The 16,404-nt window shown below is 43.9% G+C and overlaps 2 protein-coding genes across 2 annotated transcripts; both read right to left on the bottom strand.

Moving 5' to 3' along the window:
* Positions 1-1,168: 1,168 nt before the first annotated feature.
* On the bottom strand, positions 1,169-9,532 carry LOC127314797 (monodehydroascorbate reductase 5, chlorplastic). Its single transcript, XM_051345323.2, has 17 exons — positions 9,389-9,532; positions 9,102-9,291; positions 8,910-9,009; positions 8,622-8,699; positions 8,234-8,305; positions 8,015-8,133; positions 7,694-7,778; positions 7,454-7,543; positions 7,243-7,344; positions 7,059-7,148; positions 3,464-3,544; positions 2,567-2,638; positions 2,392-2,486; positions 2,219-2,307; positions 2,055-2,117; positions 1,930-1,973; positions 1,169-1,605 (listed from the first exon to the last, which is right to left on the bottom strand). Exons 1-17 carry the CDS (start codon positions 9,396-9,398, stop codon positions 1,492-1,494), a joined length of 1,494 nt encoding a protein of 497 aa, XP_051201283.1. The 5' UTR covers positions 9,399-9,532; the 3' UTR covers positions 1,169-1,491.
* Positions 9,533-10,679: 1,147 nt separating this feature from the next.
* Positions 10,680-14,505, bottom strand: LOC127314796 (uncharacterized). Its single transcript, XM_051345322.1, has 9 exons — positions 14,321-14,505; positions 13,955-14,228; positions 13,763-13,864; positions 13,593-13,675; positions 13,331-13,447; positions 12,532-12,634; positions 11,796-12,453; positions 11,269-11,459; positions 10,680-11,139 (listed from the first exon to the last, which is right to left on the bottom strand). Exons 1-9 carry the CDS (start codon positions 14,431-14,433, stop codon positions 11,044-11,046), a joined length of 1,737 nt encoding a protein of 578 aa, XP_051201282.1. The 5' UTR covers positions 14,434-14,505; the 3' UTR covers positions 10,680-11,043.
* Between the last annotated feature and the right edge of the window lie 1,899 nt (positions 14,506-16,404).

Raw genomic sequence — 16,404 nt, 5'->3', positions numbered from 1 at the left:
CTTACGGTTCACAAGATATTTCATTTAAAAAAAATGAATCTAAAAAATAAAGGGAAAACTGGACCCTCCCACGTCCTTCTCTTCCTCTCATATCTCACACCTTGCTCCCCCTTGCGACACTTGGCAAGCAGTAAGACTACTTCCCACCAAAAATTTGGCACCACAACATGCCACGTGTCGCATGCGGAGAGACTTTCGGACCTTCGCGAAGGTCGGCCTTTTTTTTAGAGAATTCGTCAAAATACTCTCTCGAGGCAATAGTACTCCTTTGTTTGGTTTTGTGTGCACACTGTTTGCAACGATGTCGTCGTCTCGTCTCTTCAATAGGTGGGCCTAGGCCCTAGGCTAAAGAAGGTCGACAAGCTTGTTGTGCAACTCACTATATGTAACAACATATAGCTACTCTCAAGACTCAGTGCACCAAGCTTGTCATGGTAGTTTTACCCTTTGTTGCCGAGTTGGGTGTTTTCTTTGTAGTATTTGATTTCTTATTATGAATCGCGTCTGAAAAGCCTTGACGTGTTCTTGTAAAAGGAGATCAAAGTAAATGAGTGTTCCTAAAGGGCAACTCGGTGCATGAAGCTCCCGCTTTGCGCGGGTCCAGGGAAGGGTCAGACCAATGGGGTTTTTGTAGCCCTTCCTTGTAATAAATATTGTTGCATGTTCTATTATTAGGCCTCCCGCTGTCCCTAGTACATGGTCATACCAATGTGGACAACGTACTGGAGTATGATGAAAGGATGACACATTGCTGTCATCCATATCAGCACATAAGTAGCTAGATATTGTCACAGCATTCCACTCTCGACCAGTTTATAGAGGTTGCACTTGATCTATTCAATACTAGCAAAATGCCGTAGCAAAGAATTACGTCAACAGTAACAAATATTGGGGCCACCTGGTAGTCAGTACAATGCTGGCAGCAGAGACTGTGCTCCTTATGCATATTGAAGAACTGTTTTTGCAAGAGAAACGGTAAGAATTAAGGGAAGTTTTCCATGATCTGTGCTGAGAACTCCCAATGATACATGGACTGAATACATGATTTAGCCAACTTTGTTGCTACCACCTTCGATCAATCGAAATTATCATAAGTTTCTTTAATTAGCCTGTGGCACACAGTGTTCAAAGTCCAAACTGCAAAAGAAAATGTCCCCATTCCATCATATCCTCCTTAATCCCTCAGTGGAGATCAAAGTTTATTTCAAGCTAGAAAGTGGCTGATGATTATATACGTTTCTTTACTTCACCTATAGTTTATACATCCAATGTTCAAAAGGTTCTGACTCCATATCCTCTCAAACTCACCTATAGTTTGTGCCAAGCTGGAAAAAGGCGGTCATGGATGCATCAAAGAAAATTACAAACCCCACAGGGAATGAATACTGGGGGCGCATTATTGTCACCATGGTCCTGACTTTTCAAAAGAAGCTGCAGTCCCGAATTGAAGATGCCATATATGATGAGAACTAGTTAAACTGAAGATTCGGACTAAAGTGAGCTGCTTGCAATCTCTAATGCGTCTTCGACTGAACTCGCACTCTTGAGCTTAGCTTTGTCGACGATGGGTTGTGATCTCGCAAGCTTTGGAAGAAGTGCAAATTCCTGAAAGATTGCAGAGATTTTTTTATTAGGAAACCAGAATGGTTATTACAAATGAAGTCCCAAATCTAAGTACATTAGAAATTGCAAGCTCTTTGGTCATGGAAAAATGTCCCTCCCAATTTTCCTCTCCAGTGTATTCAACATGATTGGAACTTATGACGATTAATATAAGCTCTTGCTTGAAAAAAATGGTCATGGCAAGTTTTTTTTAACAAGGTTCATGGCCACATGTTTTCATTTAAATGCCTACAAAATCGGTATTAAGTTCAACAGAAATTGCAAGAACATATTGCCATGTTGAAGGGGATGCCAGCATTTTATTACCTCTGAGGTTCCACTCTCAAGGAAAACACCCTTCAGTCGACTATCTGCAGGGTACATCAAGGCAAAAGATCATCATAAAGAAGTCCAGCTGAGAGTAATGATAAATATTCAAAACAACTGATTACCAGAGTCAATCCAGAAGGTAGCGATCTTAGGATCAAAGTTCCCTACTTCAACTGTTTCACCAACTGCGCAGTAAACAAGAGATGTTACAGATTTGGTGATTATTTATGTCCAGTAAAAAGGATCAACATTATAGGGTAGACATTGGATATTGAGGTAATTGTACCATTATCTCCATAAAATTGCCACCAGATTTTCCTCGAGCTTCCTTCGTACTCAAAAACTCGAGAATAGAAGTACGGAAGGTAGTCATACCTGCATCAGATATGGCAGATCAAACACAGACCTATAGCTATTAGCTAAACAGATGAAGTACACACTTCATAATAATTAGCTTACGCTTTTGCCTGGGATGTTAAGAGTGTTTCAATACAGTGGTGCGCAGACTTCCTAGCATGATCCACATGCTCCACTCGAGCAATTCTATTGTACATCTGTTAAAGTATCCGATAAAAAATTATAATGCTGGATCCAACCTTTCCTTATTGAGATGAATGTGAAGAATGCAACCTACCTTGAGGGGGAAAGCTGCCACATCTCCAATAGCAAATATGCTAGGTATACTTGTTCTAAACATGGAATCAACCTGCCCAAAAGTAGCATTTTATTTTAAGGATGGCAAAGAAAATCAGACATAAGTTGTTTAATACATCCATGCACGTGTAGCATGAAGTCTTTTTTAGGGATACACCAACGCAATGACAGAAGAGGTAACAAAGGTGCGAACAGTAAATCGATATTGATAAGGTGTAAATGAGGAAAATTTCAAAATGGCTATATGCTCTGTTATAGGTCAATAGACTAGGTTTGATCTTAACTACTACCTCCGTTTCAAGGAATAAGGCGCACGCGCATTCCAAGATGAACTTTAACAACAAAAATTAAGCAACAAATTATAATTATGTTATATGTAAGTAACATCGTTGGATTCGTATTGAAAAACACTTTCTAATGATGCTAATTTCATACAAATAATCTTTATATATTTCAAGTAATTGTTGGTCAAACAAAAAGCTCGTAAAACAAGGACGCCTTATTCCTTGAAACGGAGGTAGTATTCCAGATAGTACAAAAGAACAAGGGGTATTTTTGGTTCATGTCATTTCATGCCCTATCAATTTTTGCCAATGGTTGGCTAGCCAAAAAATTGGCTAAGGATTCCTTGGCGCTGTGTTGACCAAAGTTTTGGCAAGAACTGTGAGGGAAATGTGCAGTAGGTGGGCAACTTTTCATTGGCTACCAACCAAATAAGAGCCAATATATCATAGGTTGCCAAATTTTGGCACCAACCAAACATGCCCAAAGAAAGCACATAGGGTAAAACCAAAAAGATGAGCCATACTAACACATATTACACTGCAAGTATAGTGTGAACCAAAGAAGGCTCATAAACTTCAGGATGGAAACAAACCTCTATGCCACCAACTTCATTGTTGACTCCAACCGCTTCAAAGGGGCTGACAGCTGGTTTTGCTCCTATACCAACAATAACCTGCATTTAAATGTATCACGACATCAATAAATCTCTTAACATGATTTGTACCATTTCAGTTATTTAATCGACAAATAAAATAAAACTGTAGCTGATGCAACACGATGTCCTAAAGCATGAACGGTCATTAAGACAGTTGGATTCAAAGTCCTATTGCTGGCCTTGGCGTTTTAGAAATGCTGAATAGGTTTGATTATTTATCAATAAGAATATGATCATTGGCCACAGAAATTTACTTGGTACTATGTTTGAAAGGCTTTTATAGTCTTGAGTCTAGTATGACCTAAATGTTGGGCAGCCCACATTGTTCTTGTGGATATTATCTTTGTGCTTGAAATACTCTTCCACGAGACTACTAAGTGGAAATGTTCGCAGGTCACAAGTCTAAAGTTTAATCAGACATGGACACACGGTATAGTTAGATTTCACAAATTCTCTCTCAGTTGACTCGCACTTGACACAGTATGTGCCAACAAGAGCCACCAACCATAGTTTTACTTTGATAGTTAGCCTAGTGTATTTGCTACCATAAGTTGTAGAATAGCAGGATAGCATCCATTAAACGCAACTGGAATGGCTGTTCAAAATGTTGTTTTTGTGATAAAAATGAGACCATACAACACCTTTTTTTCTCTTGCCCGTTTGCAAAAATTCTTTTGAGGATTATTTATATTACTTTTAACATCCCTCCGCCCTCTAATATTACAAACTTATTTGGCAATTGGTTAAATGGTGTTACCAAAAAAGACAAAGGTCTTGTTCGAGTTGGTGTATGTGCTCTTCTGTGGGCTATATGGATTGTGCATAATGATTTCATTTTTAACAAAAAAAGTTACCCATCCTTTCTGCAGGTTATTCCTTTTTTTTTCGAGAAAACGCAAAGGACTCTTTGCGTTTCATTTCATTGAAAAGATAGAAAGATGTTCACAAGCCTCCTAGGAGGTATTACAGGGGTTTATTACAGCCGAAAAAAGATTAGTGCACATCCCAGGTTGTTGGTAGCACGTCTCTCAGACCCTTAGCACCAGCTAGAGCCCAGGCCGCCGCTTCGTCTTTGATGGTAGCACACAGGCTGCGGATGGAGGGCTGCTGTCCATCGAAAACGCAGCTGTTACGGTGTTTCCAGATCATCCAGGGCACCAACAGGGTTATGGTTGCAAGCCCTTTGCGCATAGGTTTGGGGGTGTGTTGCCTTGCCACGGTCCACCATGCGTTTAGGGATGCATCGTCCTGTGGCGGCCTGCAGGACATGCGCAGCCAGGATAGTGTCTCATGCCAAATCTGCCGCGAGAAAGGGCAACCAATGAGCAGGTGGTGAATGGTTTCTGCCTCTTGGTCGCAGAGCAGACATTTGGCATGGTGCTGCAGGCCTCTCCTGGCAAGACGATCGGCAGTCCAGCATCGATCGATGTTGGCGAGCCAATGGAAGAATTTGACTCGGTTAGGCGCCCAACTCTTCCAGATGAGCTTCCATGAAGCGCAGTTGGTGGAGCCCTGGAACGATGCGAGATAGGCCGATTTGGCGGTGTACTTGCCGCTGCTGTGCCACTTCCAGACCAGGGTATCGTCGTCGGTGGTCAGCTGTGTGTGCTCGACGAGCTGTCATAGGCATAGGTATTGGCCGATCTCGTTGATGCTGATGATGCCATGTATGTCCTGTGCCCAATGATTCGCAGCCAAGCCATCGGCCACGGTCCTAGTCTTGCGTCGGCGCTTGGGGACGCAGGCGTAGAGGTCAGGTGCGATCTCGCGGACTGCACGGCCTCTTATCCAGCGATCCCCCCAGAATTTTGCGGTCAGGCCATTGCCGATCGTCTCAGTCGAGGCGAAGAAGAAATCTGTCTCTTCGGTGGTGAATTGTAGGTCCAGACCAGACCACGCGCGGTTGGTGTCGGTGCGGCTGAGCCATTGCCAGCGCGTGCGGAGGGCCAGGTTTGTCCTGTGCAGATCTTGTATTCCAAGTCCACCGTGGGAGATGGGCCGGCTGTCACGCTGCCAATTGACGTGGCAACTGCCTCCATTTGCTGCGCTCCGCCCCTCCCAAAGGAACCCTCTCTCGATCTTCTCCATGAGTTCGATCGTCTTCTTCACGGGTGCCAATACCAACAGTTGGTGGATAGGGATTGCGCCTAGGACCGATTTCACCAGGGCAAGCCTTCCCGGTTTTTGCATTAGCCTTGATTTCCATGCGGGCAGTTTGTTTGCCATGCTGTCGACAATGGCTGTAGTTGCGCTGCTGTCGGCCGTCGGATAGTCAGCGGGATCCCAAGGTAGGAGAAGGGGAATTGCACTATGGGGCAGCCCAAGAGCTGTGTCGCGGGTGCAGCCGCCTCCTCGTCACACTGTATTAGCGTGGCAGAGCTTTTGGTGTATTTGACGCGCAGGCCAGAGGCGTGGCCGAACAGCGACAGAATCTCCTTGATAGCCATGGCGTCGTTCGCGGATGGGTGACAGAAGATTATCACGTCATCCGCGTACAACGATATGGAAGGGAGCGTGCGTCTAGGGTGCAGCTGCTGTAAGACCGCCATGCTCATTGCTTGTTTGATGAGTCGTCCGAGGACGTCGATGGCAAGCACAAAGAGCTGAGGGGATAGGGGGTCGCCTTGGCGCAGCCCACGGCGGTGCCAGATCGGTGGTCCAGGCTCCCCATTAAGCAGGACTCTTGTGCTAGCGGAGGCGAGTAGGATAGCGATCCAGTCCAGGAATCGGTGGCCAAAACCGAACTGCCTCAGCACTTCGAACAGGAATGGCCAGGATAAAGAATCGAAGGCCCATGCCAGGTCCAATTTGAGCAGAATACGCGGGGCTCCAAGTTGGTGTAGGAGGCGTGCTGATTGGCGAACAAGAATGAAGTTGTCGTGGACGCTCCTGCCAGTTATGAAGGCGTTTTGGACCGGGCTGACAAGGTCGTTGAGCAGGTTATTCCTTTGGTTACCCACTGGATCCATATGTAGTCCTATCTCCAGCCAGCGGGGGAGCGTCAGGACATGGATACTGGGTGCAACCGTTTGGGGACAGTCCCTCGGGATTTCTACAGCCGGTGCGGTTGGCGGTCTGACAGGCGTATCACCTCATGATGCCTAGATTACACTTAGTTCTTTTGTTTAGATGGCTTATCCATGTTGAAACATTGTGTGATCCGTGAGTTTGTAATAATCAGAATGCTGTAATAATCTCATACTTTTTGGCAATAAAAAGCCGCATGCATCGATTGATGCAGAGGCTGGGATGACCCATTTCGAGAGGAAAAAACGGATAGCATCCATTAGAGCCTCTAACTCGACTTTTGAGGGTTTGGGTTCTCCACGTGCACTTACACATGCTTTTCAAACGTACTAATCAAGTGGACTTAAGTGGTCATAGTCTTACCGCTGAACAATCAAATTTAATCAGTATTTTCAAAAGGCTAAGGCCAACAGTGGAAACTTAAAATGCAGATGTCGTGATGACATTGATGCTTTAGATTTTGTACTGTACTATAAAAAAAGGCTGAGAAAAGAAAGATTGTAACCGTGTCAGCTTCAACAACAGAACCATCTTTAAGTACAGCAGAAGACACCCTTCCATCAGAGCCAGCATCAAGTTTGTCAATAAGAGCTCCCTGGTTACCATAAATACAAAACCAATATATATTTTAAAATGAAAAAAAAAACGAGACAAAAAATGAAATTTTTCTTGACTCATAACTATTTCACCTTCACAAATTTGACACCATTTTGCTCATACAGTTCCTCATACTTCTTAGCAAGGGAAGGCGTAAACAATCTTGGCATTATATGATCTTCAGGGAATATAATCTACATACAGAGAAACTTTAATTATATAACTGCCACTTAAAATGCGTAAAGAAAAGAAAACCATGCTTCAGATATGTCAGAACTGAAGAAAGTAAGATAGTATTGTTACAGTTGTGTCAAGATTCCAGCCGCAAGCTGCTGCTGCCACCTCCATGCCAATATAGCCCCCACCAATAACAACAATTTTCTTTGCGTTTCCCTATCAAATTAAACCAAAATTAAAATCACCAGAAAGGTTAAGAAGTGAGAAAAAAAACAAGGAATATATTTAGATCTGCTGCCATGGGGCAGGAGAGAAACGATTTTGAAACATGAAGAACATCTATCGTTATTAATTTACTGAACATACCAATGAAGATACTAGAGAATCAGCATCAGCAACATCACGTATATAGTGAACTCCAGGTAAGTTTCCTCCGATTTTCTCAGGTAATCTGAAACAAGCATCAAACATTAGAAGCTGAAATTCATCACAACCATGTGGAATGTACAAGGCTTCCATATCCAGAATCAATATAAATTTTAAGTTGATTGTGTCACTACAATAGCATGGAAGTTTAGTGTCACTACCAGAGCTGGTACTCATGGTAAGGATACTACATACAATCTTGTTTTCAACAGTCAAAACCATTGCTCACATATGCATAATGGATTGCGATACCGATATTACCTTGCAGCTGCACAACCTGTAGAGATAATAAGTGATCCATACTTCAGGATTTTCCCTGATGAGGTTTTCAAGGTTTGTGTTTTGCCATCAAATGCTTCAACTGGATCTTCATACAGCACCTTTCAGACAGGAGAGATGGTTTCAGACCAAGGGGACTCTTGTATTTTCTAACATGCTGAACAAGAAAATAGGACAGGAACATCATAAGTTCATATCTACCTCAATGCCATTCTCCTTATACCATTCGGCAGTCTGCCTCTGGCCACCAGATCCGACGCAGGTATGGAATCCCTGCCACAAGACAGGAGTTTTAAAGCTAAATTTACAGATCTAGTATGGATGCTGAACCGTGCCGTGCGCCAATCTACGACCGCAGCCGTTCACCGATAGCACCAAATGATGGCAGTGTAATATTTACATCTCGAAACAGGTTTCACGCAACTCGAATAAATTACGCAGGGATTAACTGAACTAACTTTGAGTTGGTTGTGCCAAGAATGTCCAACAGATAGAGGGGTTAAGCATCTCTGATATACTGAATCGAGAAACAAACAATCTGCCATGCCTGTATGCTACTTCCCGTCATTAAATCGTCACGGTTACTTACAGGTAGGCGCGCTGGCTTCTTTTCCGGAGGAAATAGGTAGCCTTTGGTCAATGCCGGTCGCTCGTATGGCGGAACAGCCTGAACACAACAAACACACACCGTCAGGAATCAACCCACATAGCTTCAAAGGGAAAGAATATCAAAGTACTGGTAAATTACAGTAGGTTACAGGAGAGCACTGAAGAAATGATTAACCCAAATGGTAATGATGCACAGGGAGTAGTTAGATATCCACTTGTGTAGTTGTGTTGTGTAATTAGTTAAATGGTGTATGATGAGCACTGGTACCTCTTTGGAGACGATGCAGAGGCGGCCGTCAGCCATGCCGTGCTCGACGAACGTCCTGGCCGCGTACCCCGCCGCGTTCCCGCCGCCCACGATGACGTACCTGCGGCCGGTCGATGCATAAGCCGTAAGGATTGTTACAACTTACAACAAGGGTTCATCCGACAGTGAAGCAGATCAAGAGTGAGCACCCACTCGCGGTTCTGGTTGTCGAAGCCGGCGGCCGCGGAGACCGAGAAGGTCCTCCGGCGGGGAGCCGCCGCCGCGGCCGAGGGGAGGGCGGCCCCGCCAAGACGCCGCAGCGCCCACGACGTCTGCGAGCAGTAGTACCCCGTCCCCGCCGCCGCCGCCGCGGAAGCCATCTGCGCCGCCCTTCGCCGGAGAGCTAGAGCCACCTCCAAAGAAAAATGCGGCGAATCAGAAGAACTCGAGATGGGGCAGAGGTGATTCCGGTTAGCTGATGGTTGGGGCGCGACGAGAACCTGAAGTCATAGCCACTGGCGGCGCTGCTTGACCTTATAAACGGGATTGTTTAATGGGGGAGCAGTGCGCAGCCAAGCCAAGGGACGCTGGCCGTTGCGCGAGGCCAAGGGGCGGGGCGGGCGGGGCGGCGACGATGCACGGACGGACGTTCGGAGTGGGGAGAGAAGAAGGCCCCCCAGGTGTATGTTCTTTGTTTTTGTTTCTTCTTTGCCTAATGTGCCCTCCTGGAATGGTGAACTGTATGTCATGCTACTTAAGAAGATGGAAATCATGTAGGAATATGTATTGTTTTGATCCAAGTCTAAATGATAATATATTTTGTTTTGCGAAAAAAAAATCTTAAGGGCTTGTATGTTTGTTCAATTCTACGGTATTATTGTTTGTTTGGTTGCATTAAGGAAAACCAAAGAGTTCTTTCCAAAAGGTTTGGGCTGATTAAAAAAAATTGTGGTAAGGATTTTAAAAATTCTAAATTTGCGTCCGCACACCTGGTGGCTAGGTTGTACATCCACTAAGATTTTTGTCGATTAAATATTATCGATAATATTATGTAGGTCAAAAAAATATTTAGCAAGTATTCCTATATGACTCGATCTTTCGGATAAAACAACCATCATGCAGAAAATTCCTGATAACCTCCAAATTCTTACAAAAAATCTTCAAGGCAAAGAGGCCCTAGAATCAGCCTCCTTCAAAAAGAAACATCCTAGTTTCCCAACAACCACGAGAATTCTTGTTCGGTCAAGAAAGAGATGAATTGATTCATATAAAGTTCATTCAAATTCTTGTGAGACACGTGCATGACCTGGATGGAATGGCACTAGTCCATGAGTATGTGTTAAGTGTGTTCGTGCAGGAATTATGGAGTCTGTGAGCACTTCAAATTTGATTGACTTTTGAGTAAGGGAACTTGCTTTGTGCCTCTGAGGGGATAAGACAAAGCAGCCAGTGTAGCTTTCCATTAAACATCGTTTTCAATGGATCTAGATGTTGAGAACCTAGTCCTACAACTAGAGGGTTCATGTTTTCCCGTTTGGTGTCTCCTCGGGATTGGACCAGCTAATCTGCTGTCATAGCTTCTCCATCGAGCCAGAACCCTTCTAGCACCTAGACTACTACTATCACAAATAAACTACAGGATTAACTATAGAAATACTTTTAGACTCAGTTTAACACTTTTTCCTCCTCCTTTTCTGATTTTTCTCACTAAAGCTTTGCTTGCCAGTTGCTACATTGCTACTAGACTTCTGAGGTAACGTAGAAACCAGACTAGGTTTGAACCTTGCGATAAAACTGAAGCTTAACAATGTATTCACATGTGAATCAAGTTACCATACACACACAAAAAAAAAGTGAATCAAGTTCACAGTGACACCTTGTTGCCTTCTGAACTCTGAACAATACACAGTACAAGCCAGTGTGTGTGTGTGTTGTAAACCTGATCCTGATAGGAGTTCAGGGTCCTCACATAGCATTGGCCATTGGGAGATTGTGTACAGCTTCTATCACCACTGCTCTAGTACCAATGGCGTAGCATCAACTAGTTACAAAATCTGGAACCAGTTCTCCCTGCGAGTATGGCAGAACCCACACGAGGCAGAATGCAGATTGTTCTCAGGCGCCATTTCATCACAACATGCATTCTTCAGTAGGATCATCTCTTCACAAAGAAGTGCTCTATCTGAGATTGCCCGCTTTTGCCTCCAGCCTTCTGCTGAGCTTTGGGCCACAGTGCTGGAGTCTTGCTACCCTGCGGAGATTGATGCACGGGATTAGATTAGATTAGATAATTAAGTTGCTTCTGCTGTCTGCCAAAGAACATGAGTATTTTTTTCGAAAAAAAAAAACTAAGGCAAATAATAGATCTAGTTTAACTGACCTGGAACCGGCCATGATCTTTCAGGACTTTCACCTTTCCCCCTCGCCCATCATGCCCCACGGAAATCAGATTGCCCCTGTTTGCATTTGCATTTAGAGACCTAGGTGCTGCCATGCCCTTGGACCAATTGCCAATGCCTCTTCTTGCCCCTTCCAGACCAGTACTTCCACGTGGTGTTTCAAAATCATCATCTGATTGAAGACAAAAATGTATTCGCTTCATAAGAATATTGAGTATAGCAGATTGACTAGAAATAAAAAGTTTATATATATCCTAAACAAATAGAAACAACTAAAGGAGGCTCTGAACCAGTAACTTTGTATAGAATTGTTCCAAATTTATCTCTTCATTCCATTTGGAAAACTAACCACATATTATATGCTTTCTTTTTTACTGGCATTGTAGAATGCAAAACTGAAAAGGTATTCCTTGTACTGAAAACTGCCATAGTCTCCTCTTACCAATGCATGTGAAATATATGCAACTTGAATTCACAAATTATTTGCTTGAACCATACAAGAACTCACCAGAAAGAGAATTTAAATTGTGAAATTGCTGAGGTCCAGTGCCAGAAGCCAGCCGAGTTGCTTGTTTAGAGATGGCATCAATTGTCAGTGCTTGTTTCTTCCATGAGGTTGTATCGTTCATGCTTCTCGAAATGGGAAGCTCTTGAACGTTTTGGGGTTTTGTCTTCATAATATTCTCCTGAAATGTTGATTTCCCAGTTGCCTCTGTGTGCTTCAAAAAGGAAGGCCCGCATCGAAATGTTGTGGGCTCATTGTTATCATGTTCAAAACGACCGGACTGATTCTGTGCATCCAAAGTGTAATCACTGTTCCCAAATGGCTTGGTAGAACATCTTATCAGGTGGTCATCATCCCCATCTAAGTCTATCACATCTGTAAACTTGGTGTCCATGTTGTCTTTCAAGTTCAGATCATTTTTAGCTTCAGGAGTCAACTGGTTCAAGTGAGCCTTCTCGTTGCTTCCATCCTGCATCAAGTCATCACGCTTCGCAATTTGATTCCCATATCTAGCACTTGGACTAGACAAACCATTATTAGCAGTGGGATTTACTGGATTTGTCTCGTTCTGGTCTGCTTTAAATTTCTTGGAAGACCTCAAGTCCCTGATAACATTATTTTCCTTTTCTTCCAGTTCCTTCTGAAGGTCTAGTACCCTAGCCTGCTTTTACTTGCATAGGTCAACGCTAAAACTAAATATGTACATTCACGAACAGATTTTAGGTTGACTTGAGCATACCCTCAACTTCTTTATCAGCTCGCTGGCCTTCTCAATCTTCTGCTTAGCGCGAGTTTCAGATCTTCCCAGATGATTGCATTGGACCATCAAATCTTTGTAGCTCCTAGGAAAAAAATGCATTACTAATTTCTCCAAGCATGAATGAAAGAATACTCGTAGCTTTTGGAAAGAAAAATAAAATCGGCTTCATCAGGTTAAGTAAAATTTCAGTTGTGACAATATCCAGTAAGAGAGAAAAGGAGCTATTCACCAGAAAGCGCTAAAATTCACTACTTAACAAAATCGCTTGTTCTTTGTCTAATTTGTGTGCAACTGACTCCAGAACGGAGCATTATTTGACCATCTACTGTAATTCATTTGATACTGGTAATGGCTAAGCATCGAAACTGTTTCAACTCACAATTCCCACTTCATAGCTAAATACTGACTATTGTTTATGTTGAAACTGTCTCAACTCACAACTGCCACTTGATAGCTGAAATACTGAAACTGTCTCAACTCACAAGTCCCACTTCATAGCTGAAATACTAACTACCGTTTGTGTTGAGGACCTTACACTTCCTTAAAAAATCCAAAGTTCAACAACCTGTCATTGGAACTAAAATGCTAAAGGGCAGTCTATATTATAGCTGAAATACTGACTATAATTTATGTTTGCTGTTTCAGGTCTTTTGTTTGCTTTGCTTTCATTGCAAGACCGACACCATTTTGGTGATTTCTTCTAATACAATGGCACACATTTAGGTGTGGTTTGACAAAACAAAACAAAAAAGCAACAAATCCCTGGAGTTAAATATACCTGTTGCGAAGAGCAAGCGATCTCTTCAGGACGTCAACAGCATTCTCAAGATTACCATGGTTACCCAGTGAAGCCAGCTTTAGGATCTCTTCCTCTTGAAGGTTCATGTCTGTCGACCTAATTGACAGGAGATTAATACAGATACATTTCACTCATCAAACACAAATACCTGTGCACATTTCAGACTAAATAAGCATACAGCTACCAGCCGGCAAGGCTGTTCAGCAGTCTCAAAATGTATACAACCAAAAAATAGGCATACAGCTTCAGCGCAGCAAGCTCCTTTGCCAACGCAAGGCTTCTCTCCTGCAACCTCCCACACTCCGTAGTCCTCCTCGACAGCTCCTGCCACGAATTTACCAACATAATTCAGTCCATGTCTGGATGCAGAGAAAGGTGAAAAAAATCCGGCCACCTGAACAATCCCCTCACCTCTGTTTTCACATTGAGCTGCAGCTGCACATACTCTTTCTCCTTCCTAGCCGCCTCCCGCATCGTCTCCGCGGCGGCCGCCTTCTCCTTCCACCTAACGACCTGAACATAGAGCCACCAAGAAAGCATCAGCAAAGCAGGGAAATCACCAGCCCAGTAACGAGATCCGGCAGGCTTAGCAGCAGCACTGGCCTCGGCGTTAAGCTTCTGGATCCCGTCGCGCTGCTCGTCGAGCACCCGGCCAAGGGACGCCGCCTTCTGCTCCAGCCGCGCGACCTCGGCGGCGAGCGCCTCCGGGTCGGCGCCCTGCGACGAGCGAGGGGACGCCTGCGTGGGGCACGCGCCTGTTGACTGGAAGAAGAGGCGGGTCGGCGGGTGGGAGGCGCCGCATGCCCGCTTGCAGATGGGGCACGTGCCCTTCTTCTTGCCGCCCGCGCCAGGGCAGTACTCCAGCCATTGCTCGACGCTGCAACAACAAACAATAAGCCTCTCCTTTAGCCGGCCATTGAAATTTGAAGAAGAGAAATGGATTCGGGGAGATGGCAGGGCAGGGCGGACCAGAGGGCGTGGAAGACGTGGCCGCAGGAGGGGAGGCAGTAGAGGTGCTGGTCGGAGAGCGGGCGGAGGTCCTCGTAGCAGATTGTGCAGACCGGCCACGCGGCGGCGGTCATGTCGGCGTCGGCGTCGGCGGCGGCATCCAGAGGGGAGCGGGCTCCTCTTCTTGTGGTTGGTTTTTGGGCCGGGGGAGGGAAACCAATTGGTTTCGCATTTTGTTCCGCGGGCGTTTTCGGAAATGCGAGGTTTCCTGGCGGGAAGTTTTTATAACTTTTCCTCTCTTTTATTTGTAGTCGATTCTTAATTTTTTTAGAGTGGATTCTTAAATCTTGGTCGAGGAAACTAATTTGTGAAAGAAGACCATCTCAAAGGATGATGTATAATAGGGCTGGTGGTTTAAAAGCTAACTTTTGCAACATTTGGGATAAAAAAAACTGCTCCAACATGCATATGCTCATGCAATTTTTTTGCATCATGTGTGCAAATTTGCATCACCTGGTCAGGTGACTTAAAACAAATTTTCTGCCGCAAGCAGTTCAACCGCCATCTATAACTTTTTCCCGCCATTTCCCACCGTTGAATCTGATGTTGGGTGCTCTATTGTATCATCTACTATGGCAAAAATTAATTTGGTGCCATAAAAAGTAGGAAACAAATGCTTAAAACTACTGTTGGCAACCCTATTTTTCATCATGTGTTTGAGATGCTCTAAGGGTTTCCTTGGAAACAGACAGACGATAACGAAATAGAAAACTGAATGGAACCAGTGATGTTCATACCTATCAAATTTCATAAGAACTTGGTATTGAACTATTTGCATATGCATATGAAAAAAGGTCCTTGTATTGTATGCCACTAGAGATTCTTTACCCCTTCCTTACTAAGATGATTCTTTTAAGTGGAGGCAAAAGTTTTTCCTCGTCATTACTTGAGAAAAGGAGTTGTTCGGTTAATTTGTGGGAAAACTAGGTAAAAATTGTTACAATACGAATAAGAAAGAATGATGAACCAGAACTTAACCGGCCTAGCGAATACCTCACAAAACCCCACTACTACAAACGGACCGACAAAATACTCCCAATACACAACTCCTACAAAACTCCAAGACTGGGGACTCGACAACTCAACCAAGGAGATTGAACACAAACCATCATGCGGCCACATACCCCTCCATTGTAGATCCATTCTTGTTGCTTTTGCTCTCGAAAGATGGCTCTTTGAAGATGTCGGATCCCACCTTGGTTTTGCCCCTAAGAGCCTTCGCCTTCAAGAGGCAACCAATAGTCTTGCCCAACCGAAGGCTAGTGGCATCAAATATGGCGATGAATTTGCAAATGATTTCTTTTTTTGGTAAATAGAACCCGGAAACTTGAACAACGGATCAAACTTGCCACCCACATAAACCATCTGCCTGAATGACTCAGTGAGTGAAAAAGGCACGAGGCATAACTTCGACCGAGGACTCCAAGAGTAGGCTAGAATTAAGAAGGACGACAGAAGGCCGTTGAAGGGGGCGGACAACTCCCTGCCGACGGATCCCCATACGGATATGATACATGCACGCAACACACAAGAGCAACACCCACCTCGTCCCGGCAGAAGCACCCACGCCAGTCTCCCCAACTAGGGATGGCAACGGGTCTGCTCCCCAATAGGAAGTGCCTTCTCATCTCATCGGGAACTTTTTTCCATCCCCATCTCATTGGATTCAGGACGGGAATCGGGTCCTCTATTAAGAAGCTAAATTTAAATTAGCTTCTCGTAATTTATGATCTTACATATTTTACACAAAAAAACAACTTTATAATAAGTATGTGATAAAATGACAACAAATCAGTATCATTTGTTAAATATTATTGAAATGTAACACAATATTACAAGACATTTCATATAAAAAGTATCACAGTTTATAATGTATACGCTAGTATAATGGGGGATAGCGGGAAACGGGCATGAGAGAACTTTTAATCTCCCAATCAATCGATCTATATTTTACCCCCAATTGGATTATGAAGTATGCTTTCTCTAGATTGATGAATAGCCCTATTTTAGATAGTGGGGATCAAAGTTCCGCATACCCGTTTCTT

This window comes from Lolium perenne, chromosome 7 (assembly GCF_019359855.2).
Source record: "Lolium perenne isolate Kyuss_39 chromosome 7, Kyuss_2.0, whole genome shotgun sequence".
Taxonomy (NCBI): Eukaryota; Viridiplantae; Streptophyta; class Magnoliopsida; order Poales; family Poaceae; genus Lolium; species Lolium perenne.
This window is presented reverse-complemented; position numbering and strand designations above follow the sequence as displayed.